This window comes from Microcebus murinus, chromosome 6 (genome assembly GCF_040939455.1).
Source record: "Microcebus murinus isolate Inina chromosome 6, M.murinus_Inina_mat1.0, whole genome shotgun sequence".
NCBI classification, from domain to species: Eukaryota; Metazoa; Chordata; class Mammalia; order Primates; family Cheirogaleidae; genus Microcebus; species Microcebus murinus.
Window position 1 is genome coordinate 26377223 of NC_134109.1, and position 18837 is coordinate 26396059.

At 43.5% G+C, this 18837-nt stretch overlaps 3 protein-coding genes across 18 annotated transcripts in view; 1 reads left to right on the forward strand and 2 right to left on the reverse strand.

The window, feature by feature from the left end:
* The window catches only part of TTLL5 (tubulin tyrosine ligase like 5), a 278632-nt gene extending 277428 nt beyond the window's left edge, over positions 1-1204 (reverse strand). For 8 of the 12 annotated variants that reach the window (XM_012742399.2, XM_012742392.2, XM_076003842.1 and 5 more), the window contains exon 1: positions 1049-1204. The gene's annotated coding sequence lies outside the window, so the exon portion shown is untranslated. The other 4 variants (XM_076003849.1, XM_076003847.1, XM_076003846.1 and 1 more) reach the window with 2 other exon arrangements.
* A 228-nt stretch (positions 1205-1432) lies between these two features.
* On the forward strand, positions 1433-10532 carry ERG28 (ergosterol biosynthesis 28 homolog). 4 transcript variants are annotated; one of them, XM_076003856.1, is made up of 6 exons: positions 1558-1654; positions 3188-3338; positions 3944-4107; positions 6382-6472; positions 9396-9514; positions 9650-10532. In XM_076003856.1, exons 3-6 carry the CDS (start codon positions 3975-3977, stop codon positions 9727-9729), a joined length of 423 nt encoding a protein of 140 aa, XP_075859971.1. In that variant the 5' UTR covers positions 1558-1654; positions 3188-3338; positions 3944-3974; the 3' UTR covers positions 9730-10532. The 4 variants fall into 4 exon arrangements, with proteins under 4 accessions (XP_075859972.1, XP_012597946.1, XP_075859971.1 ...); XM_076003855.1 differs by having other exon boundaries at positions 3188-3334; XM_012742492.2 differs by lacking the exon at positions 3188-3338 and having other exon boundaries at positions 1507-1654.
* A 3992-nt stretch (positions 10533-14524) lies between these two features.
* The window catches only part of FLVCR2 (FLVCR choline and putative heme transporter 2), a 72612-nt gene continuing 68299 nt past the window's right edge, over positions 14525-18837 (reverse strand). For both annotated transcript variants that reach the window (XM_012742335.3, XM_012742326.3), the window contains exon 10: positions 14525-15224. In XM_012742335.3, the coding sequence (XP_012597789.1) occupies positions 15150-15224 (75 nt within the window). In that variant the 3' untranslated portion in view covers positions 14525-15149. The remainder of the gene's footprint in view (positions 15225-18837) is intronic.

Consider the following 18837-nt stretch of genomic DNA (forward strand, 5'->3'; position numbering starts at 1 on the left):
GGTGACTGATTCATAAAACACAGATTCCTTGCTAGACAAACCTGACCTGGGTTAAAAATAAATAAAAGCTCAAGGTTTTTTAAGACCCTTGCAAATATTTATTCCACACTATGACAAGCACACAGGAAAGATACCATCATGTTTCCAGTAAAAGAAATTCAACAATGAACCAAAAGAGTAACATATTCTCCTGAATAAAAAGGTCATATAAATAGCTGGGGGGGTGGGGGGGGAATACCACTGCTCTTCCAAACACTCTTAAAAATTTTTCTCCCTTACTAAAAACTTGGATCTTAATCTCAAATAGGCATTAAAATTGGGATATTTCCAACACTCCATTTCTAACTTCAAATATTTTTTCCATAGGAAAAGAATACGTGTTTGTTGAGCGTGTTAAAGAAACAGAAACTGCAGATAAAGAAAATGAACACGTTCATTTTCCCGTGACCATAATCCCATTACTCAGAGATAACCACTTGGTGCCAATCTTTCCAAACTCTACTTTTCTATGCATTCACAGATACGATAAGATTATAAATAAGACAAAAAACAAAACAAAACACCGACACCGATAATGATCCCTACAGATCTTGAGCGGAACGGGCAATATCCAACCACCTCAATGACGTTATTCCAGGGATTCCCAACGGGATTTCTCGACCTTTCCCAAAACGCTGGCAAGTCCTTTAAGTTAAAACAAACAAAACCTCCAGGCCAGGAAAGGACGCCAACCTTTCCTGCACTGCCTGCAGAGCAGCGAGAAACAGGACGGTCGAAGAAGATTAAGGACACTCGCGTAATGACAGTCCTGGCCCTAAAGGGATCTGCCCCTCAGCCCCCCTCCCCCAGCTCACCCCAATCCCAGGTAGGTCCGCAGGTGTTTCCCCCAGGAAGGACAAGGCGACTCCGCTGCAGTGATTCAACCTGGCGCGCCCGGAAGCTAACAGCTGCTCCCGGGCTCTGAGAGGGAAACGCAGCAGACCGCGCCGGCCCGGAACCGGGAACGCACCTCCCTCGGGTAGGGAAGTGCGCCGGCGCAGACCTTTACCTGTCTCATCTTCACATGGCTCGGGGCGGGCAGGCGGGGACCGCGCTCTGCGCCTACCTACTTCCTCCTTCCCCAGCCCGGCTCACGGCGGCCGCCGACGGCTGCTTCCCCCGTTACTACAACAACCAACAAGCAACCGCCCGCTCAGAGCCAGTGCGCAGGCGCCCGCCACCCGGCGCTGACAACACTCGGCTGCGGGCGCGGAAGAATGTCGTCACCGTAGCGCAGCGCGGGAGCGAAGCCCTGCTCTTGGCAGAAGGGAGTCTTCTTTTTTCCACTTTTTTTCCTCCGCCCCTAAAAGGTTGACTCACACCCAGAGTTCCGCCACGCTCAACAGGAGGGTTTACTGCGTGAGCGGCGTACTCCGGGAAAGGCTTAGGTAGCGGCAACCGCTGATTGGCAGTAAAGGGGTTCACTCCCCATCTCCTGCTCGAGCAAAATCGACACAGCCAATCAGAGCGAAAATTGACGGAGACGACCCAATCCTGGAGCCGGGCTGAGGACGAGGGCGGGAACAAATGGCTCGCGTGGACTCCCGGCTGGAGCAGTCCTGGGGGAGCTTGTTTGCTGCCTCTGCTCCTGCGGTGCTAGGAGTCCGGTCGTCAGGTAAGGAGAATATGGGAGAGAAGAGGAAGGTAGGTGTCTGTGTGGAATCTGGTTGACAGAATACGAAGAGTCTGGGAAAATGGGGGTGGGATGGGAGGAAGATACCTGGGAGGCAACCTTTTGGGGGAGAAAGGGCTTGAGAGATGAGGACAAGGGGGCGCTAGGAAGATGGAGAAGGCTTGGTAAATTCAGCGAAGGAATGGATGAACGAATGAGCAGCCACTGTGAGCCCATCACTATGCAAGGAACCTTCACTTTTTCTCGTATAATTCTTGTAAGAACCCTTGAAGTAGATATCTATTATCTCCATTTTGCAGAGGAAACGAGGCTGAAAAGTGTAAATGACTTGCCCAGGGTCACACAGCTACTAAATGATAAGGCCAGGATAGGAATCCCTCTCTCAGTGACTCTTAAGTTTTAACACCACACCTATGCTGGGCTTGGCCAGGGCAAAATTTGAAATAGATATTATATACACTCTAGGAGGCCCTAAAGCTTTAGGGAAACAGGAATTACCATAGCAATTTGGAAGTGCTCAGGCTCTGTCATGAGCTACCTGTTGGGATTTCTAAGAGCTTCTGTGAAATGGAAGGCATAAGTTCTGCTGAAAAGGGTGGGGGGTATGCATGTAGCTTTTCTAACCATGAAAAGAGACTGAGTGTCCTATTAGAGAGGGTGAGAAAATAAAGAGGATAGGAGGGTCTTGGCGCAGGCTATACCTGCTGTGATGTCCAGTAGGCCCCTACTCTCTCTGGACTTGGACAGAGTCAACCTTTTGATACACCTTTCCTTGAGAGACTCATCAATTCACCCTTCCTCCTCTAGAACTCTTTTATGTTCATTTTTTGGGTGCTTCATACTGTCTTGAGCCATTGCTGACTTTAATATATATCTCAACTGGGTAGTGTAGGACAATACTAAAACTTCTATGCCAAAGTGGCAAAGGAAGCCTGATCGTTTATTACCACTTTATAGCCAAGAAGTTAACCTGACAACAGATAAAACATGGGCTAATAATAATAAAGATGGGAAGAAGTTCTTCCATTATTTGATTCTTTATATTTATATACTTAATTCAAGCTCATTGAAATCACTACTCAAGAAGGGTTGATCTAACCCTTTTAACAAAAAAACACAAAGTATGTAATCTAATTGTATTTTCTATACAACTTGAAGACAAAAGTGGATATGGTACACTTTTCTTTCTCCAAAATGGGAACTTCATCAAAATCTTCTCAGTGAGGTGGAATTGCAGTTCTGCCATGTATTAGCTGTGTGATCTCAAGAAACTCATTTAACCTCTCTGTTCCAACCTTCATCTATAAAATGCAAATATTAATAGTGTCTAACTACCTTATTATAAGGATTAAATAGGTAATGTATGTTGGCTTCTTGCGACAGTGCTCAGCACAAGTGGCCAATAACTGATAGCTATTATAATTTCTTTTGCAACCCAACAGTAAGATTACTGTTTCTATCTCCATATAATTTTGTACTATTGTAAAGTCACAGTAGTTTATTTTTAACTTTTAGATTGTTCTTCTAGTTTATGGAGCATGGTGTACCTGAGAACCCAGAGTACAGAAAACCTAAGGATGTAAATAGAGCCCTCACACCATAAGTTCCACTCAAATGTATAAGGCTTCTATAGGCTCAGAAGAATCTGTCATCAATAGCCAGGCAGGTATCTGTGAGTAGATTTATAATCACCTTTGAGCCACCTGAATTACAAAGCAATGGCATGAAAAAGTAAAGATATAAGAGAACTGATTCCAACTAACAAGAGATTTAGGGTAATATTTTGAAGAAATTGCTTAGACAAAGATAAGTACTGTGCCACTTATTGCAAAGTATACTGTTTATTCACTAATATTTGTGTGACTAAATACTGAAACCAATTTCCATAAACTTTACACAGAATCCATTTGATTAGTTTATAGTAATATTTGTACACCTCCTTTTGTTCTCCCTTTTTTCTCACCATTTTCTCTGGCTAGATTTGTTATTTTCACCCACTATGTTATCTAGCTGTTGTCACTCTGGGTAAAGATCAGCGCACACGTGACATAGGGTACATATTCAAAGGTAGCATGCTAACCCTGTGAAGTAAGAGTACTGTGTTAAGAAACTGGGGGTGAAGGAGCCTAGAGAACTTGGGCAGGAATTTATGAAGTGATTGGCCAGCTAAGCGCTCATGAGTGGCATACAGGTTAACCACAAAGGTGAGAGAGCTTATGGTTGAAGCAGGCTGACCTTCAGTGTCTTATGTCCTCTGCCTTTGTTTCCAAGGCAAAAAGCCCTCTCAGGTTTAAGGGGCGTCATGAGCCGTTTCCTGAATGTGTTAAGAAGCTGGCTGGTTATGGTATCCATCATAGCCATGGGGAACACACTGCAGAGCTTCCGAGACCACACCTTTCTCTATGAGAAGCTCTACACTGGCAAGCCAAACCTTGGTAAGAAATCAAAGAATTTCTACATCCTTTGTAGGACTAGCCTACATTGTGATTCCCAAACCAGGCTGTCCATCAGAATAATGTTAAAAACAAAGCACAGGTACCCATTTCCTTCACTAAACCTATTTATCGAACCCAGGTGGGGCCCAGGACTCCAGTTTCTAAATACTTCCCAGGTAGATTCTGGTGCTGCCTTATCTGGCCTTTGGCAACCACTAGAGTCATACTTTGTGGTGGGCACTTGACCCTTTTTCCTGCCAAGCTTCTCTGAATACTTTTTCATTCATTTTACACTTCCCCGGGCAATTAGTGTGTACAAAAAGCATGATAAGGGCAAGAGAGGAAATAATAGAGTTTCCTGGTGGCTCTGTGATGCCCCACTAGAAACTCATAAAGAAGTTTTTCATATTATCTCAAAGCCCTTTTCAGAAATCATGTGGAGGCACACATGGTTTATATTCTGTGTTACAGATGGAGAGTTACGAATCCAAGGTCTTCCTGTGACATAGTCCCTCCCAGTGGGTCTCCCAAAATGAAACTTCACAAGGCCCATACTGGCCTTTCCTAGCTTCCTGAGCCTCTCTGCTCAGAGTGTTTGTACATTTCAGCTTGCACTTCATCATACTGATGTGCGGGGTAGTTAGAGCTGCAGCATCATTTCACAGCAGCTGATGATTCTTTGTCACATTTATAGCTAACCCAGATTCAGGCTCTGACCTAGCTCATTTTTATGCAATGTCTGGGCATAAAATGAAATTAAATAGGCTAAGTCTCATTTTGAGCAAAGCTCAAATATATTTGGATTAAAGAACCTGGAAAAGTGAGTAGGACAATTCCATATTTTCACCCTCAGGTGATTGTGGAACCCTGTATAGATTAACAGGTTTTTAGAGGTTATCTGGTCTAACCTTTGAATTTAAAGTTGAGACAGAGAAGCCCCGAGGTCATGTGACTTGCAGAAGGGCATCTAGGTGAGCAGAACTCTATGTGTATATTTTGCCAGCCCAGAAGTGGGGGCTGCCTCCTCTTGTGCTCTGGGGGCTGTCATGATACTCTTCTGATTGTTGCAGTGCTCTAGAGTGACCCATTGAATTTCACCTGCGGTCTCATTTGGTTAGGTCTGGTGAAGTACTCCATTTTAGTAATTTCAACGACTACTAGTTAATAAAGAATGTAGCCCTCCCGGGCTAATGCTAGATATTGGGTTGGCATATAGAATTTTTTTCTCACTACCATCTAAAGATCTGTAGTGTTGTAAATTTGATGGAACTGTCAGGCTTTCCAACGGCTGGAAAAATCCTTAAGGCCCAAGTAAACATTAATAGACCTTTTAGTTGTTAGTTTTGTCCTTTAAAGTTTCTCTTACTCAGCAAGCAATACACCAGCAAAGGAAGTATCTTTGCTTTCACTCTTCTGGCATTCCCAAGCCACTGGATGCCTTGGGAATGCCAATTGCTGTGCATTTAAATCACCCAAGCAGGGAGTTTCTAGAAAATACTTATGCCAACAATCTACCACCATAGAATATCATATAATTGGTCTGGCAACCAGGCCTTGAAATTTTATAAAACTCCCTCAGTTGATTGTAATAAAAGCCCAAGGTCAAGAACCACTGTTATGGTGGAATATGACCCATACTTTCTGGACAAAATATTTAATACACCAGTGTCTGAATGAAGCCACCAAGAGCAGGGTGCCCCCAGCAAACACCAAAGAAACAGTGTGTTGTTCTACTACTATATGCACAGGAAACCAGCCTGGTGTTGGCTTCATTCAACAATGTAAATCTAGATTCAAGAAGAGATGCAGTGACTTAAATCTCTTGAAGACCGTATGTGGGCATTTAGATTGGTCCCCAGTATCTCTGAGTTCTCTCTTGGATCAACCTTGAAAGTCTGCAGGCTTCCTAGGCCTCTTGTATTGATAGACCATTCTCTGCAACATTTTCCCAAACCTGTCTGATCTAGACCCAACGAGCTGTCAGGGGCAGAGGGTATAAACTACTACATCCAGGAGTTATTTGGCTAAGTGGGCCAAATAACTTTATTGGATTTCCACTCTTGGGAATCTCCTTCCAACTGTAGACATTTGAAGAGAATCTAGTAGTCATTCTTCTGGAATTCCTTCTAGTTCCCATGTGCAGTACCAGAGCCTCTGCTCTGCCGGCCACAGGGAGGTCAGGTTCAGCTCCCTACCTGCCATGAACCACTAGTGAAGTAGGAAGAGTTTGGTAGGAACCCCTTCTCAACAGTCTTGCTTTTTTCTGCTACACAGTGAATGGCCTCCAAGCTCGGACCTTTGGGATCTGGACACTGCTCTCATCAGTGATTCGCTGCCTCTGTGCCATTGACATTCACAACAAGACGTATGTAAGGGAAGGAAGAGCTCTAGCATCTTTTTGTTGGAAATCAGATACAAGGCATACCCATTGGCCACCCCGGCCAAGCCGCAACACCATTGGGACCTGTTAATCATTTTAATACATTTGCCTAGAATGTGGATAATAAAAGACTAATAGGCTCCATTCCTTCCAGGCCTAAAAAACATAAAAGGCTTAACAGGTCTTCTTTAGAGTCTGAAAATTCTTTGGAACTGACATAGCAAACTGGCAATGTCATTATCCAGTGGCCTGCATCATACCTGAGCCAAGACCCTGTCTCAAAAAAGAAAAAAAAATCAGCCTCTCTTCTACTAAAGAAGTAGAGTGGTATGCTCTTTTTAGAGTAGCCACCCACACATACCTTTCTCACATTCCTCCTAAGAAGCAGGAATGAACAGAAATCACAATCCATGACAAAAGTGGAACTCAAAAGTAACCTGTTGTATACTTATGCAGTCAGTAGCTAAGGGTGAAAGAGACTTCCTGTATTCTACCTCTTTTAGTCCCAGGGTACCTATACAGACCAGTGTGGAACAAATTGCATGCAATCAGAAGCCGTAACTGGTTCTGGCCACTGGAGGGGGCTCAAGCTTTCATCCCTGCAACAGACAGACCATCATCACTAGGTGACAACAGTTTGTTCAGGTCACTAGGGGAGGCTATCAAAATGCCAACTTCACATTAAAATATTTTCTGTCTTATCCAAGCTCTCAGCATGTAGGAAAGAAAGGAGATAATAAAAATTTATTAAGCCCCTCTCTTTTTTAATTTATTTTATTTCTTAGAGATGAGGGTCTCATTATATTGCTCAGGCTTATCTTAAACTCCTGGGCTCAAACAATCCTCCTGCCTTAGCCTCCTGAGTAGCTGGGACTACAGGCATATGCCACTGTACCCAGCTGAACTTTTATCATACCAGGAGCTTTTACTTACATGATCTTGATTGAATCTCTTCCTAGCAGCCCTGGTAGGTAATGATTTTCATTCCTGATTTTGCAGATTTAAATATTAGAGATCTAATTAATTTAAACTGAGGAAGACTGACTCAAGTGGGATTTGAGGTAGAGCTATTAGCCCTTTGATCTCTCTAACTTATTTTAAAATTTTTTTTCCAAGCTTGAAACTGTGCTTTACTTGTCCTAGATTGACATGTATTTTTGGAAGCAGTGTGGTTTAGTGGAAATAGCCTTGGGCCAACAATGAAAACAAGAAAATGGGTTCTGGTCCCAGTTCTGTTGGTAACTGGCTTCACAGCAGCAAGTTCATTATTTACCCTCTCTGCACCTCAGTCACTTCATCTATAAAATGAGAATAGATTCTGTTCTACCTCTCAGGGCGACTGAGAGGGTGGGAGGATTGAACAATCATTTTAAAGACCTTTACCATGATGAAGAATTGCTGATAGGTACAAGGGATATATCTTTTATTTGTTGTGCTTTTGGAGTGAGCAGAGACAACTCAGACTTATCTTTACCTTTGTTACCCATCATTTTCCCCTCTCCCAACACCGGATGGCTGCAAATACTCACTTCCTGTTTCCAAACCTCTCTAGCCTAGGACTTTGACCCATGCACTTCTGATGTGCACTCTGATCCTATTCCTTCGATAACTGGAAACTGAAAATGAACATACCTACATACATGTTTACAAAATGTATAAAAACATGCACAGGAGCGATAAAAATCAAATTTAAGATACTGATTGCTTTGGGGAAGGGAGGAGAACAGGATCAGGCTGGGATAAGGATAGACATGATGTTTTAACTGTTATCTGTAATGTTTTATTTCTTAGTAAAAACTGAAACAAAAATGTCAAAATGCTGAGATTTAATGGAGCTGGGTATTGGTTGCGTTAGGGTTCATAATAGTATTCTATTTTTGAACGTTGGAAGTATTTCTTTTTTTTTTTTAATTTTATATTTAAAGATATCAGGAAACCAGCCAGGCATGGTAGCTTACACCTGTAATCCTAGCACTCTGGGGAGGCTAAGGTGAGGAGATCGTTTGAGTTCAGGAGTTCGAGACCAGCCTGAGCAAGAACAAGACCCCATCTCCACTAAAAAAAAAAATAGAAATTAGCTGGACAACTAATATAGAGAAAATTAGCCAGGCATAGTGGTGCATGCCTATATTCCTAGCTACTCGGGAAGCTAAGGCAGTAGGATTGCTTGAGCCCAGGAGTTTGAGGTTGCTGTGAGCTAGGTTGATGCCACGGCACTCTAGCCCTGCCAACAGAGTGAGACTCTGTCTCAAAAAAAATAAATAAAAAATAAAGATATCAGCAAACCAAATGATCAGTCATCTAATAGCTTATCTCTTCTCAACCTCATAGTTAAAGCTGAGCAACAGCCTCTCTTCCCATGAGGTTGTCATTGTGTCTTTCTAGGCTAAGACACAAGGTAACCAGCCCATATTGCAAGAGCATCTAAAGGCTCCAGAGATGTCCTTGCTTCTCTTCCCCATTCAGGCTACTCATTCTGTGGCATCCATCATGTAAACACTGACTAGCACATGGCCAGACACCTGCCAGGTAGGGTTAGACTACAGAGTCAGCCAATTGGGATATATAAGATATATAAGCATGATTGACCCAGAATTGTCTACACTGCCTAGGATTGCCATAATCCAGACTCTGCTTTGCTATGGCTAGGTTCACCACCTTGTTATCTATGACTTAGAGATCCACTCTGGATGCCTGGACCATTCTCCTCTCAGTTTAGCAATTGTTTGAAACCTTCAGTCTTGCCCTAAATGAGAATAAATTGATATAATCAAAAAGTGCCCTTTGTCTTGAGCCATAGTCACACCTGGGTTTTTATTTGTGTTTGTCAAGTCTGACTGATTTTTTTCTCTGCTCTGTACTGCACAAACAGTAACCTCAGTTCCCATTCCTGTCTGCTCCCTTACAGGCTCTATCACATCACACTGTGGACCTTCCTCCTCGCCCTGGGGCACTTCCTCTCAGAATTGTTTGTATATGGAACTGCAGCTCCCACAATTGGAGTCCTGGCACCCCTGATGGTGGCAAGTAAGCATCCAACCACCCTCGACCTTCCTGCAGGGACTGTTTAAGCACTAGGGCTAGTACAAAGAGTGGACACAGGGAGATGGAAGAAGGTGCTATGTTTCTGTCAGTCATTAATCTTTTTTCTCTGTATTTAAGGTTTCTCCATCCTGGGTATGTTAGTTGGGCTCCGGTACCTAGAAGCAGAACCAGTATCCAGACAGAAGAAGAGAAACTGAGGCCAACATTACCACTTCTAACTTCATCGTCTTCCACCTTTGCTGTCTTTTTCCTTCGTCATAATTGATAAGTAACTGATATAATCAGAAAGTGTCCTTTTTCTTGAGCCATAGTCACATATTGGGTTTTTGTGTTTATCAAGTCTGACCGATACTTTTCCTCTGTTCTGTACTGAACAAACAGTAACTTCAGTTCCCATGTCTTTCTGCTCTGATTTCTTGTTTTCTGTTTCATCATCAGCCCCTTTATTCACTTTTAGCCTCTTAAGTTTTTTTTTATATTTTTAAAATTTTAAGATATAACATGCATACAGAAAAGTATATAACATGAATGTACAATTTAAAGAATAATTTTAAAGTGAACACTCTATAACTCCATCCAAGTCAAGAATTTGCCATCACCTAAGAAGCTCACCCCTTCCTGCAACCTCTTCTGGGCTTCCTTTTCCAGCCACCTTCTCGTTTTCCCTTTTATTTTCATTCCTTGATTTGACTTGCGTGGTGGGAACATGCGAACTGTGAAACTTAAAGCTGCTGCCCACCCAGAGCAGCTGTGACCAAGGGCTGCTTCAAGAGGTTGTCCACACAGGTTGGGCTCCTCTCTGCTGGACCCAAGACTCTGAACCATCCAAGGGACAGGCAGTTCTTCTAAGAAGGGCTCTCCTGTGCACGAGCAGGACCATGCCTCTCCTTCTGTCTACAGAAGGATGAGCGTTGGAAGAGTCTGGGATGTTTTTAGACCCTGTGCTAGGTTGTATTTGTGTAAGGAGTTTTGTAATAAACAGAAAAACCTTCTGCTGTGATCAGTCCTTGTACTTTGACCTCCCCTAAGACAAGAACACTCACTCCTGCCCTCTGACTTCTAGAACAGGAGAATCATACTTTCTACCTGATCAAATACACCACAGTGAATAGGACAGCTCAAGACACAGGTAGCCCTGGATCCCTCCACCTCCTTATTGTCACTTGCTCATTACTGTTGTATTCTAGAAGTCAAATCTTTCTCTTTTTCACTGCCTTCAAGATTCTGTGTTCACAACTGAACAGGCAGTACCCTGTCTTGTTTTCTTCCTAAAGAAGCAACAGATTCTTGAGAAAGCAGAGATAGAAAATAGAAGAAACACAGCTGCATGGCCATGAAAAGAAGGCAGCTAAACCCTGAGGATAATGCACTGGAATAGACAGTTGCCCTCTGAACACCACTGAGCACGCCTCCCACTGGCTGGGCCCTCATAGCATGTGTACCCAAAAGGCTATTTGTTATTTCAACAAGTATTTATTGGCCACTTCTCCATGCCAGACACTTGGGAAAGAGAAATGAACAATGTAGGCAATGCCTCTGCTCCTCTGGGCCTGACATTGTCCTAAAGATAACAATCAACAAACCAACACATGAAAGAACTTCAGATAGTGATAAGAATTCTACAGAAAACAAGTTATTTTGATTGAGAAGGGGGGGGACATAACTAAGACTAGATCATCAGAAAGTCCTCCCTGAGAAGGTGGGATTTGAACTGAGAGACCTGAATCCCCAGGGGTCGAGTATCTTAAGAAGGAGGCTTTTAAGGCAGAAGGAGCAGCAGCTGGAAGGTAGGAACAGTCTAGTCCAAGTAGTAAGATCAGTGTAACTATAGTATGGTGAAGAGTTAAGAAGTGAAAGGTAGATGATAAGGTCAGAAAGGGAAACAGGCCTTACAGAGATGTGATAGGAAGCTTGACATTTGTACTTAAATACACCGGAAATTCTCTAGCAGTTAAGGGTTTTTGGTTTTTGTGGATTTTTTGAGACAAGTTCCAGCTCTGTCACCCTGGCTCAGTACAGTGGTGTGATCGTAGCTCACTGCAACCTCAGACTCCTGGGCTCAAACAATCCTTCTGCCTTAGCCTCATGCGTAACTGGGACTACAGGTACACGCCACCATGTCTGGCTAATTTTTCTGTTTTTGTAGAGATGGTGTCTTGCTCTTGCTCAGGCTGGTCTTAAACTCCTGACCTCAAGCCATCCTCTTGCCTCAGCCCCCCAAAGTACTAGGATTACAGGCATAAGCCACCATGCCCAGCCACACAGTTAAGGCTCTTTAGGTGAAAGTAACAAAATCTAGCTTAAACAATAAAGATAACTACATTGGATCACATAACTGAAAAGTTATAAGATTATAGGCTTCAGGAATGGTTGGATCTAGACTCCAGTTCCAACTAGCCTGGGCAACATAGCGAGATCCCGTCTCTACAAAGAAATAATTTAAAAATTAGCAGGGTGTGGTGGCACATACTTATAATCCCAGCAATTTGGGAGGCTGAGGCGAGAGGATTACTCAAGCCCAGGAGGTCAAGGTTACAGTAAGCTAGGTTAACACCACTGCATTCCAGCTGGGTGACAGAGCAAGATGCTTTCGGGGGGGGGGGGAGACTCCAGCTCCCTTTCTCTGTGACTCATTCAGCTATGCCAATGTTGGCTTCATCCTCAGGTCGGCTTCCCTTATGGTGCCAAATGTGCTTGCAGCAGTTCCAAGCCTTACATCCGCAGAACACTACATCTAGAAAAACAGTTCAGTGGTAAGACGTATCTTTTCCTCACTCACCAACTGTTGTAAGGAGATAGTAAGAAAAGCAATGGTCTTGTAATCCTAGTACCCTGGGAGGCTGAGGCTGGAGGATCTCTTGAAGTCAGGAGTTGGAGGCCAGCCTGAGCAAGAGTGAGACCCTGACTCTACCAAAAATAGAAAAATTAGCCAGGCTTGGTGGTGTGTACCTGTAGTCTCAGCTACTTGGGAGGCTGAGACTAGAGGATCACTTGAGCCCAGGAGTGTGAGGTCGCTATGAGCCATGATGACACCACTGTACTCTCGAGTGACAGAGCAAGACCCTTTGTCCGTTAAAAGAAAGAAAAAGAAGAAAATCATCTTACAGAGAGTTAATGTTTGAGTGTAGATCCACATGGAGACCTCTTAATAAAAGGAGTAAATGAAAACAAGATGATTTGTATCCTCTAACCATGTGGCATGTGTTAGAAATGTGATCCCAGACAAGTAAAACCAAGATTCCAAAGGATCTAAAAAGATACATAGTATATTTTGCAGACACGATCAATATTAGGTTTCTTAACAGCCCAGGCTTGGGTCCCTTCCCAAATGATGTAAAATAGAATTGTAATATTTTTTCTCATCAACTAAGAATTGCTAATAAATATAATGCCTGAATGCCACAGGCATGGTACAACTGGCTAGGGAAGAAATGTACAGAAGACTGGTAGCAGCAGCATATCCAAGTGATAACCATACGGTCAGCATGACTGGGGAGGAAGGACTGGCAGTAAGATCAAAAGAAAAATGATAATGCAGGACTGCAGATGTTGGGACTGAGCTGTGGGCTCTGGCCACAGCAAGCTGGTACGTGGCCAGGGTGGTCACAGAACAAACACTTCAGCCCCCCTTTGAGTTAGAGCCAGAAACGACAGTGGACGCCCATCAGCAGTTACATTCCAGCACAGCACGGAAAGAGGTCAGGGTCACATGTTGGTCGCTGAGTAGCAGCCCTCCTTGTAGGCAGACAGTAACCTTTACATCCTCGTCTTTAAAAAATATCCCACCAGGATGGTAACATCCATGGCAGTGGAGGATGTAGGTGCTCCTGCCCCAGTTGCTCCTCTAGCCTCAACCCCTAACCCTCCAGCCCTTGGCCGTACCTTAGACGCAGTCCTCAGGAATGTCTGATTGTCTTATGGGGACTACCAAAAGCCATCCCTGTCCCACCAAATGATAAGGCAGACCACTTTGAGAATCTTTTATTGCCTTAAAGCATCTGATATGACAAATAGAAAATATAAATTGTTTTTAAAATAAAGCAATGGGTTCAGTAAACATTAATACATTTTGAGGGGTGGAAGAGTAAACATCTGTCTCCTTATCAAAAAGTCAGACACACCCTATTTTCATCTCTCTTCCAGCCCTCACTCCTTCCACCAAAAGTAGTGTGAACTTACTCTATTACACGCAGTATGTTCCTTCCATCCATTGCTCGAATCTGTATGCACACACACACACACACACCTGGCTACCCTCAGGGGCAGTGGCAAGCACTGCAGTACTGCAGCCTGCACAGGCTGCTCTGATGTGCTGAGGTCAGGGCAGTGGCCAAAGCAAGATAGCACAGTGGTCATGATCACAGCTGCTCAATGCACAGGAGAAATTACCAAAAATTCTCTTATTTTCAAGAGATACTATCAAAGCCCGTTAATAGAGTGAGACAGCAGGAAAGGAAGTCAGCTTGAGTCAGTTTAAAGGGAATTCCTTTAAATTTAGAATGTCTGATAAAGGTTATTGCTAGAAGGGGATAAGAAGAGGGATTGCACGTGCAAATACTGCCCCCACCAGAGGTAGGATAAGCTTGATTCAAGCAGACTCAGTTTCCATTTCAAAGGGCATCTTTCCTTCTATACCTTTCCTTTTACCTCTCAGAAGCACCTTTGGAATTGTCAGAGTGGAATGAATCAAGATTAGTTTTCAGTAAATGTTAGGGTGAGTTGGCTGGGATTGCCCCCCTCCTGATAAAACAAGCACTTGGGCTGATGGCTGGGTTTCCCAATGCAGCATCCCAATAAAGGCATCCGAGGTGACTATAATACACAGAAGTTCCTGGCAGGTACTTCTTTGTAAAGAAGAACCTTCCCATTCCCAATCAAGCTACCAGCATGTCCAAATATGGGCCTCCACAACCATGCTGGGAAGGGGGGCCCCAGCACTATCACACCTAGGTAGCTAGCCCTCCCAAATCAGTTTCTCCTTTGCGGCTACGGTGAAGTTTTCGGCAAGTTTATTGATGTTTGGTTTGATCAGCTCTTAGGAGAGAGGGGTTGGAGAGAGACCCCAATATTAGGCCAGAAGAATTTAGGCCCAAGAGTCCTGGTGTTCTTATGGAGCTTCCTCTCCCACAGAACGTGGTCAGACTGATGGCCGAGGAATGACCCCCAGGCAGGGCAGCTTGCACTTCTTACAGCTGGGCTTCATGGGAGGGTCTGAAGGCACTAGAAAAAGTTAATATCCTGAATAAGCTTTCTTCCTGTGAAAATTTTGCAATCATTCTCCATGAGGGATGGAGGTGAAAGGGAAGGCAAGGGACCAAGCTAGGATTGACTCCAATTTCTCTACCAGCCTCTCCCAACACTGGCTCCCGTAACCTAAAATTGGGTAGAGGCAGGAATCGAAGCTGCATTTGGTGAAAGGTGCAATTTTCCCCAACTAAATCATCCAAGCTCTTGAATAGGTTCCAGGAGGCATAGGCACCATTGTCCAAGCCACAGATATTCCAGCTGGTTCCCTCCAAAAGCTTCTCCAGTGAAGGTCTTTGTGCTGGCAGTGAGAGCCGTGCTGGAGGAAGAGGTGGGGTGTTCACGTTCCCTGGATCGCCGTGACCTTTCCCTGTCAGACGTGATTCTCCGATATGGCAGTGGGCACCTTGCTGATATTGCTCCCTTCCTCTTCCTCCTCCTGGAGTTTCTACAAGGCAAAACAAGCAGGCAGCCCTGTGGGTAAAAGGCACAGGACTCCACCCTGGCTGGAGCAACTTCCTGTCTATGGCTCTAATCAGTGGTGAATACAAGGGACAGAGGCCACTCAGCACCCCCAAGAGCCAAGAAAGGGAACAAGAAGCTACCAGCGCCTGCCGCAAATACACTCCCCAAACACACACCCCCACAATGTCACAAAGTCCTCATCAAAGAGAAAAAGCCTAGCTTTCTATATTGACACGGCTACCACAAACCATCCCACTCTGAATGCCACTATTCCAGGCTCACTCTTGGGATTGAAATGGAAGCAAAACCCACTTTCCCTCCCCATCCTGACAGCTGAAACCTCACCTCAACTACCCATCAAATAGCTGTAAACAGTGCCAGGTCTGTGACTCAGAATTTCCAGCTACCCCCGTTTGGGGGCAGACCCCAGGAGGAAGGATACTATTATATACATGGAATGGATGCCACAAAGAGAAAATTTTAAAGGCAGCATACATAATTGCATATGTAAACTCAATGTCTGAAAATGTGTACCTATTCTTTCTCCATAGAAAAAAGACTTTGGGGCAGGATGGCTTTGGCTTTCTTGGGGAAAGATGGTACAGTATTCGTTTATAGGAAAGTCTTCTGGGTCACACTTGTTAGGTGGGTTTGGAATTAAGTATGGCCTGGAAATCATCCTGTGGGACCCTTGGTACATACTGCCAACTTGGGCGTTTGCTATTTTTACCAGTTACCTCAAGGGTACTAATTCGCAAGAAGGCCTTGGGCGGCTCAGGCACAGTACCACATAGCCAAGGCCACTCAAGGCCTAGGGGACATGCGCAGGACCAAGCTGGAGCCCAGTGTCAAGTGGACAAATGGTACTGTCTTCCCTATGGAGCTGTAGAAATCCAACCTTTCCATTCTCAATCTTGCTAACCTTTTGGCACCAATTAGTCTCAGCCATGAGGAGCCTTCATTCAGGCAACTATAGCCTACTTAGTCTCTCTATCCTCTCGCTCTCTCTCTCACACACCTGCCTCCTCCAAAACCATCACCTTGAAGTCACAGAAACAGAGGTTAGTAGGGACGGAAGCTATTACTGTCTATGTGCTGGAAGAAAATAGGAAACCCAAACCCAGAAGATTTGCATAGTCAAGGTCAATCATCACCCTTGTCCCAAAAATCTTTCTCTCTTTTTACCTAACTATGCATCTCACTGATTAGAAAGAGCAGACCTGCTGCATGCTCTGTCTTCATCTGGCTCTGACAGTGAATTTGTCTGCAGGTCTCTGAGTTATACTGACTGCCATGGGGTATGTAATGACAGGGCTCCAGAGGAGAGCTTCTTGCTGGCGTCAGTCCCAGCATGACTCTGGCCTCCCCATAATACCAAGCTGCCACAGATGCCAGGGAGCTCTAGAGATGCATAGTGAGTTATCCAGGGACACAAGTCAGTTGAGCACCATTACCGGAACTTAGGCACCTAGTCCTAGTCAGCGCTATTTCCAATACCCCATACTCAAGGAGACCAAGCCAGCAACTCCTTGGTTAGCCAACCTGGTCCATGTGCACAAAGATCTGGCCGCAAGAGTAGTGAAATATTGGAACAACGGAAATATTAAACAAGATGGAAAAATACATATTTCCATAAATATATATATTATATATATTTCTATAAATGTATATTTCCATAAAATATATATTTCCATAAATATATGTAATATATTTCCATAAATATATATGTAGTATATATTTCCATAAAAATATATATGTAGTATATATTTCCATTAATATATATGTAATATATATATATATTTCCATGAGATTGTGGTAGAATGTAACATTGTGGAAAAAGTGTCAAGCTATTAACATATTAAGTAAACAAGCAGGGTAGAAAATGAAATGTACACAAGCATACCTACAGATTACAATACTGGAAATGCTACTAGCTAATCTTTGCGAAGTAGGATTACAGGTTATTCTTATTTTCATCATTTGTCTATATCTACCAACATAAACACAGGTTATAAAGCAAATGCAGAAAAATCTCATGTCACCTGACACAGTATGTCACATTCCAAATGGAAACCTTTTCAGCAGAAATCTACTTTAGTACAGGCACATTTTCCCAGGCTCACTGTATGCCTATTTACCAAAGTCTACCAAGTCATTTCAGCTCCTCATACACAGCATGGGTGAAAGCCCATTTCCATGGTGGCCAATCCATGGTCCTCATGCAGGACTAGAGAACACCATTCCTGCATTAAGGCCTTCCGTCTCCCCAGTGGACCTGTTCTAGGCTCCTCCTTCCACATGCTACTTGCTGCTGCCTGCCAACTCTAGAACATGTCTTTTCTAGCAGAAGACAAATAGTAAAGAACTGAAGATTATCATCTATCTGCCAAAACGTATCCTTAAAACACTAAAAATATCTCTTGCAGATAACCATTTCTGCCTTAGAAAAGTGGCAAAGATTTTTCAAAATGATAAATACTCAGTGTTGACATTCATATATACTGCTAAAGCAATATCAATTGGTAGTATTGACAGTACTTTTCTATAGGACAGTTTAGCAACACATATCAAAATCTTAAAATGGGCACGACCACTGATCCATTTCTCAAGTAGGTACTATACTTAAGAACATGCACAAAGATTCTTCTTCCAACATATTAATCACAAGATTATTTATAACAATTCAAAACAACTTAATACCCACAGACAGGAAAATTGTTAAACAAATCATGGCTTATCCACAGAATGGAACACTATCCAATCTTTAAAGTATGTTATAAAAGACTAGTGGCCTGGTAAAGTGTTTTCAATAATTAAAAAAGTAAAATAGGATTCCATTTTTGTTTTGAAAAAGATATATATATACATACATATATACACACATGCCCACATATATGTTATATGTGGATAGAGACATGCATAAATAAATGCAAAAATAGCATAACATCTCATCTCTAGATGGAAATACAGGGTGATTTTTAAAATTTTGTACACTTCTGTATTTTTTACTTTTTCTACAAAGAACATGTATTACTTCTGTAATAAGTTTTATTTGTTTCTTTTTTTTAGAAATATCCTACTTTTTTATTCTTCCTCGGATTTGAAATGCCTTCCATCCTCGCTCAGATTTGATCCCTAACATCTTGGTGAAAGTGGTCCCCAGTTGACTAGAGCAGATGGGAAACACTTTGTGGTCCTAGATCATACTCCTGGTCCTCTGCTCTTCTACCACTGTCAGCTCCTGCTTCCTGACTTGGCCTTTCAGAGCCTACGGCAAACCGACTGGCTCCATCCAACAACCCTGCCTAAGGGGCTGTCATGTGCCACGAGAGCCACCGCCATGCCAGCATGGCTGAGGCAGGCTTCCACCTCTACTCTCCAGCCACCTACACTAGGCTGAAGCAGTGGAGCCCGAGCCTGAGGACTTGGCCCAGGATCCGAGGGGTGGGTGCTGCTCAGCAGATATGACAACAGCAACCAGAGCAGGAGCACCATGAGGAGGTAGGAAGCAGAAGCACCCAAGAAAGAGCAGCAGAAAAGAAAGGCCAAAAATGCCCACCCAGGAAACCCTTGGGATGCCATGTTTGTGAGTGGTG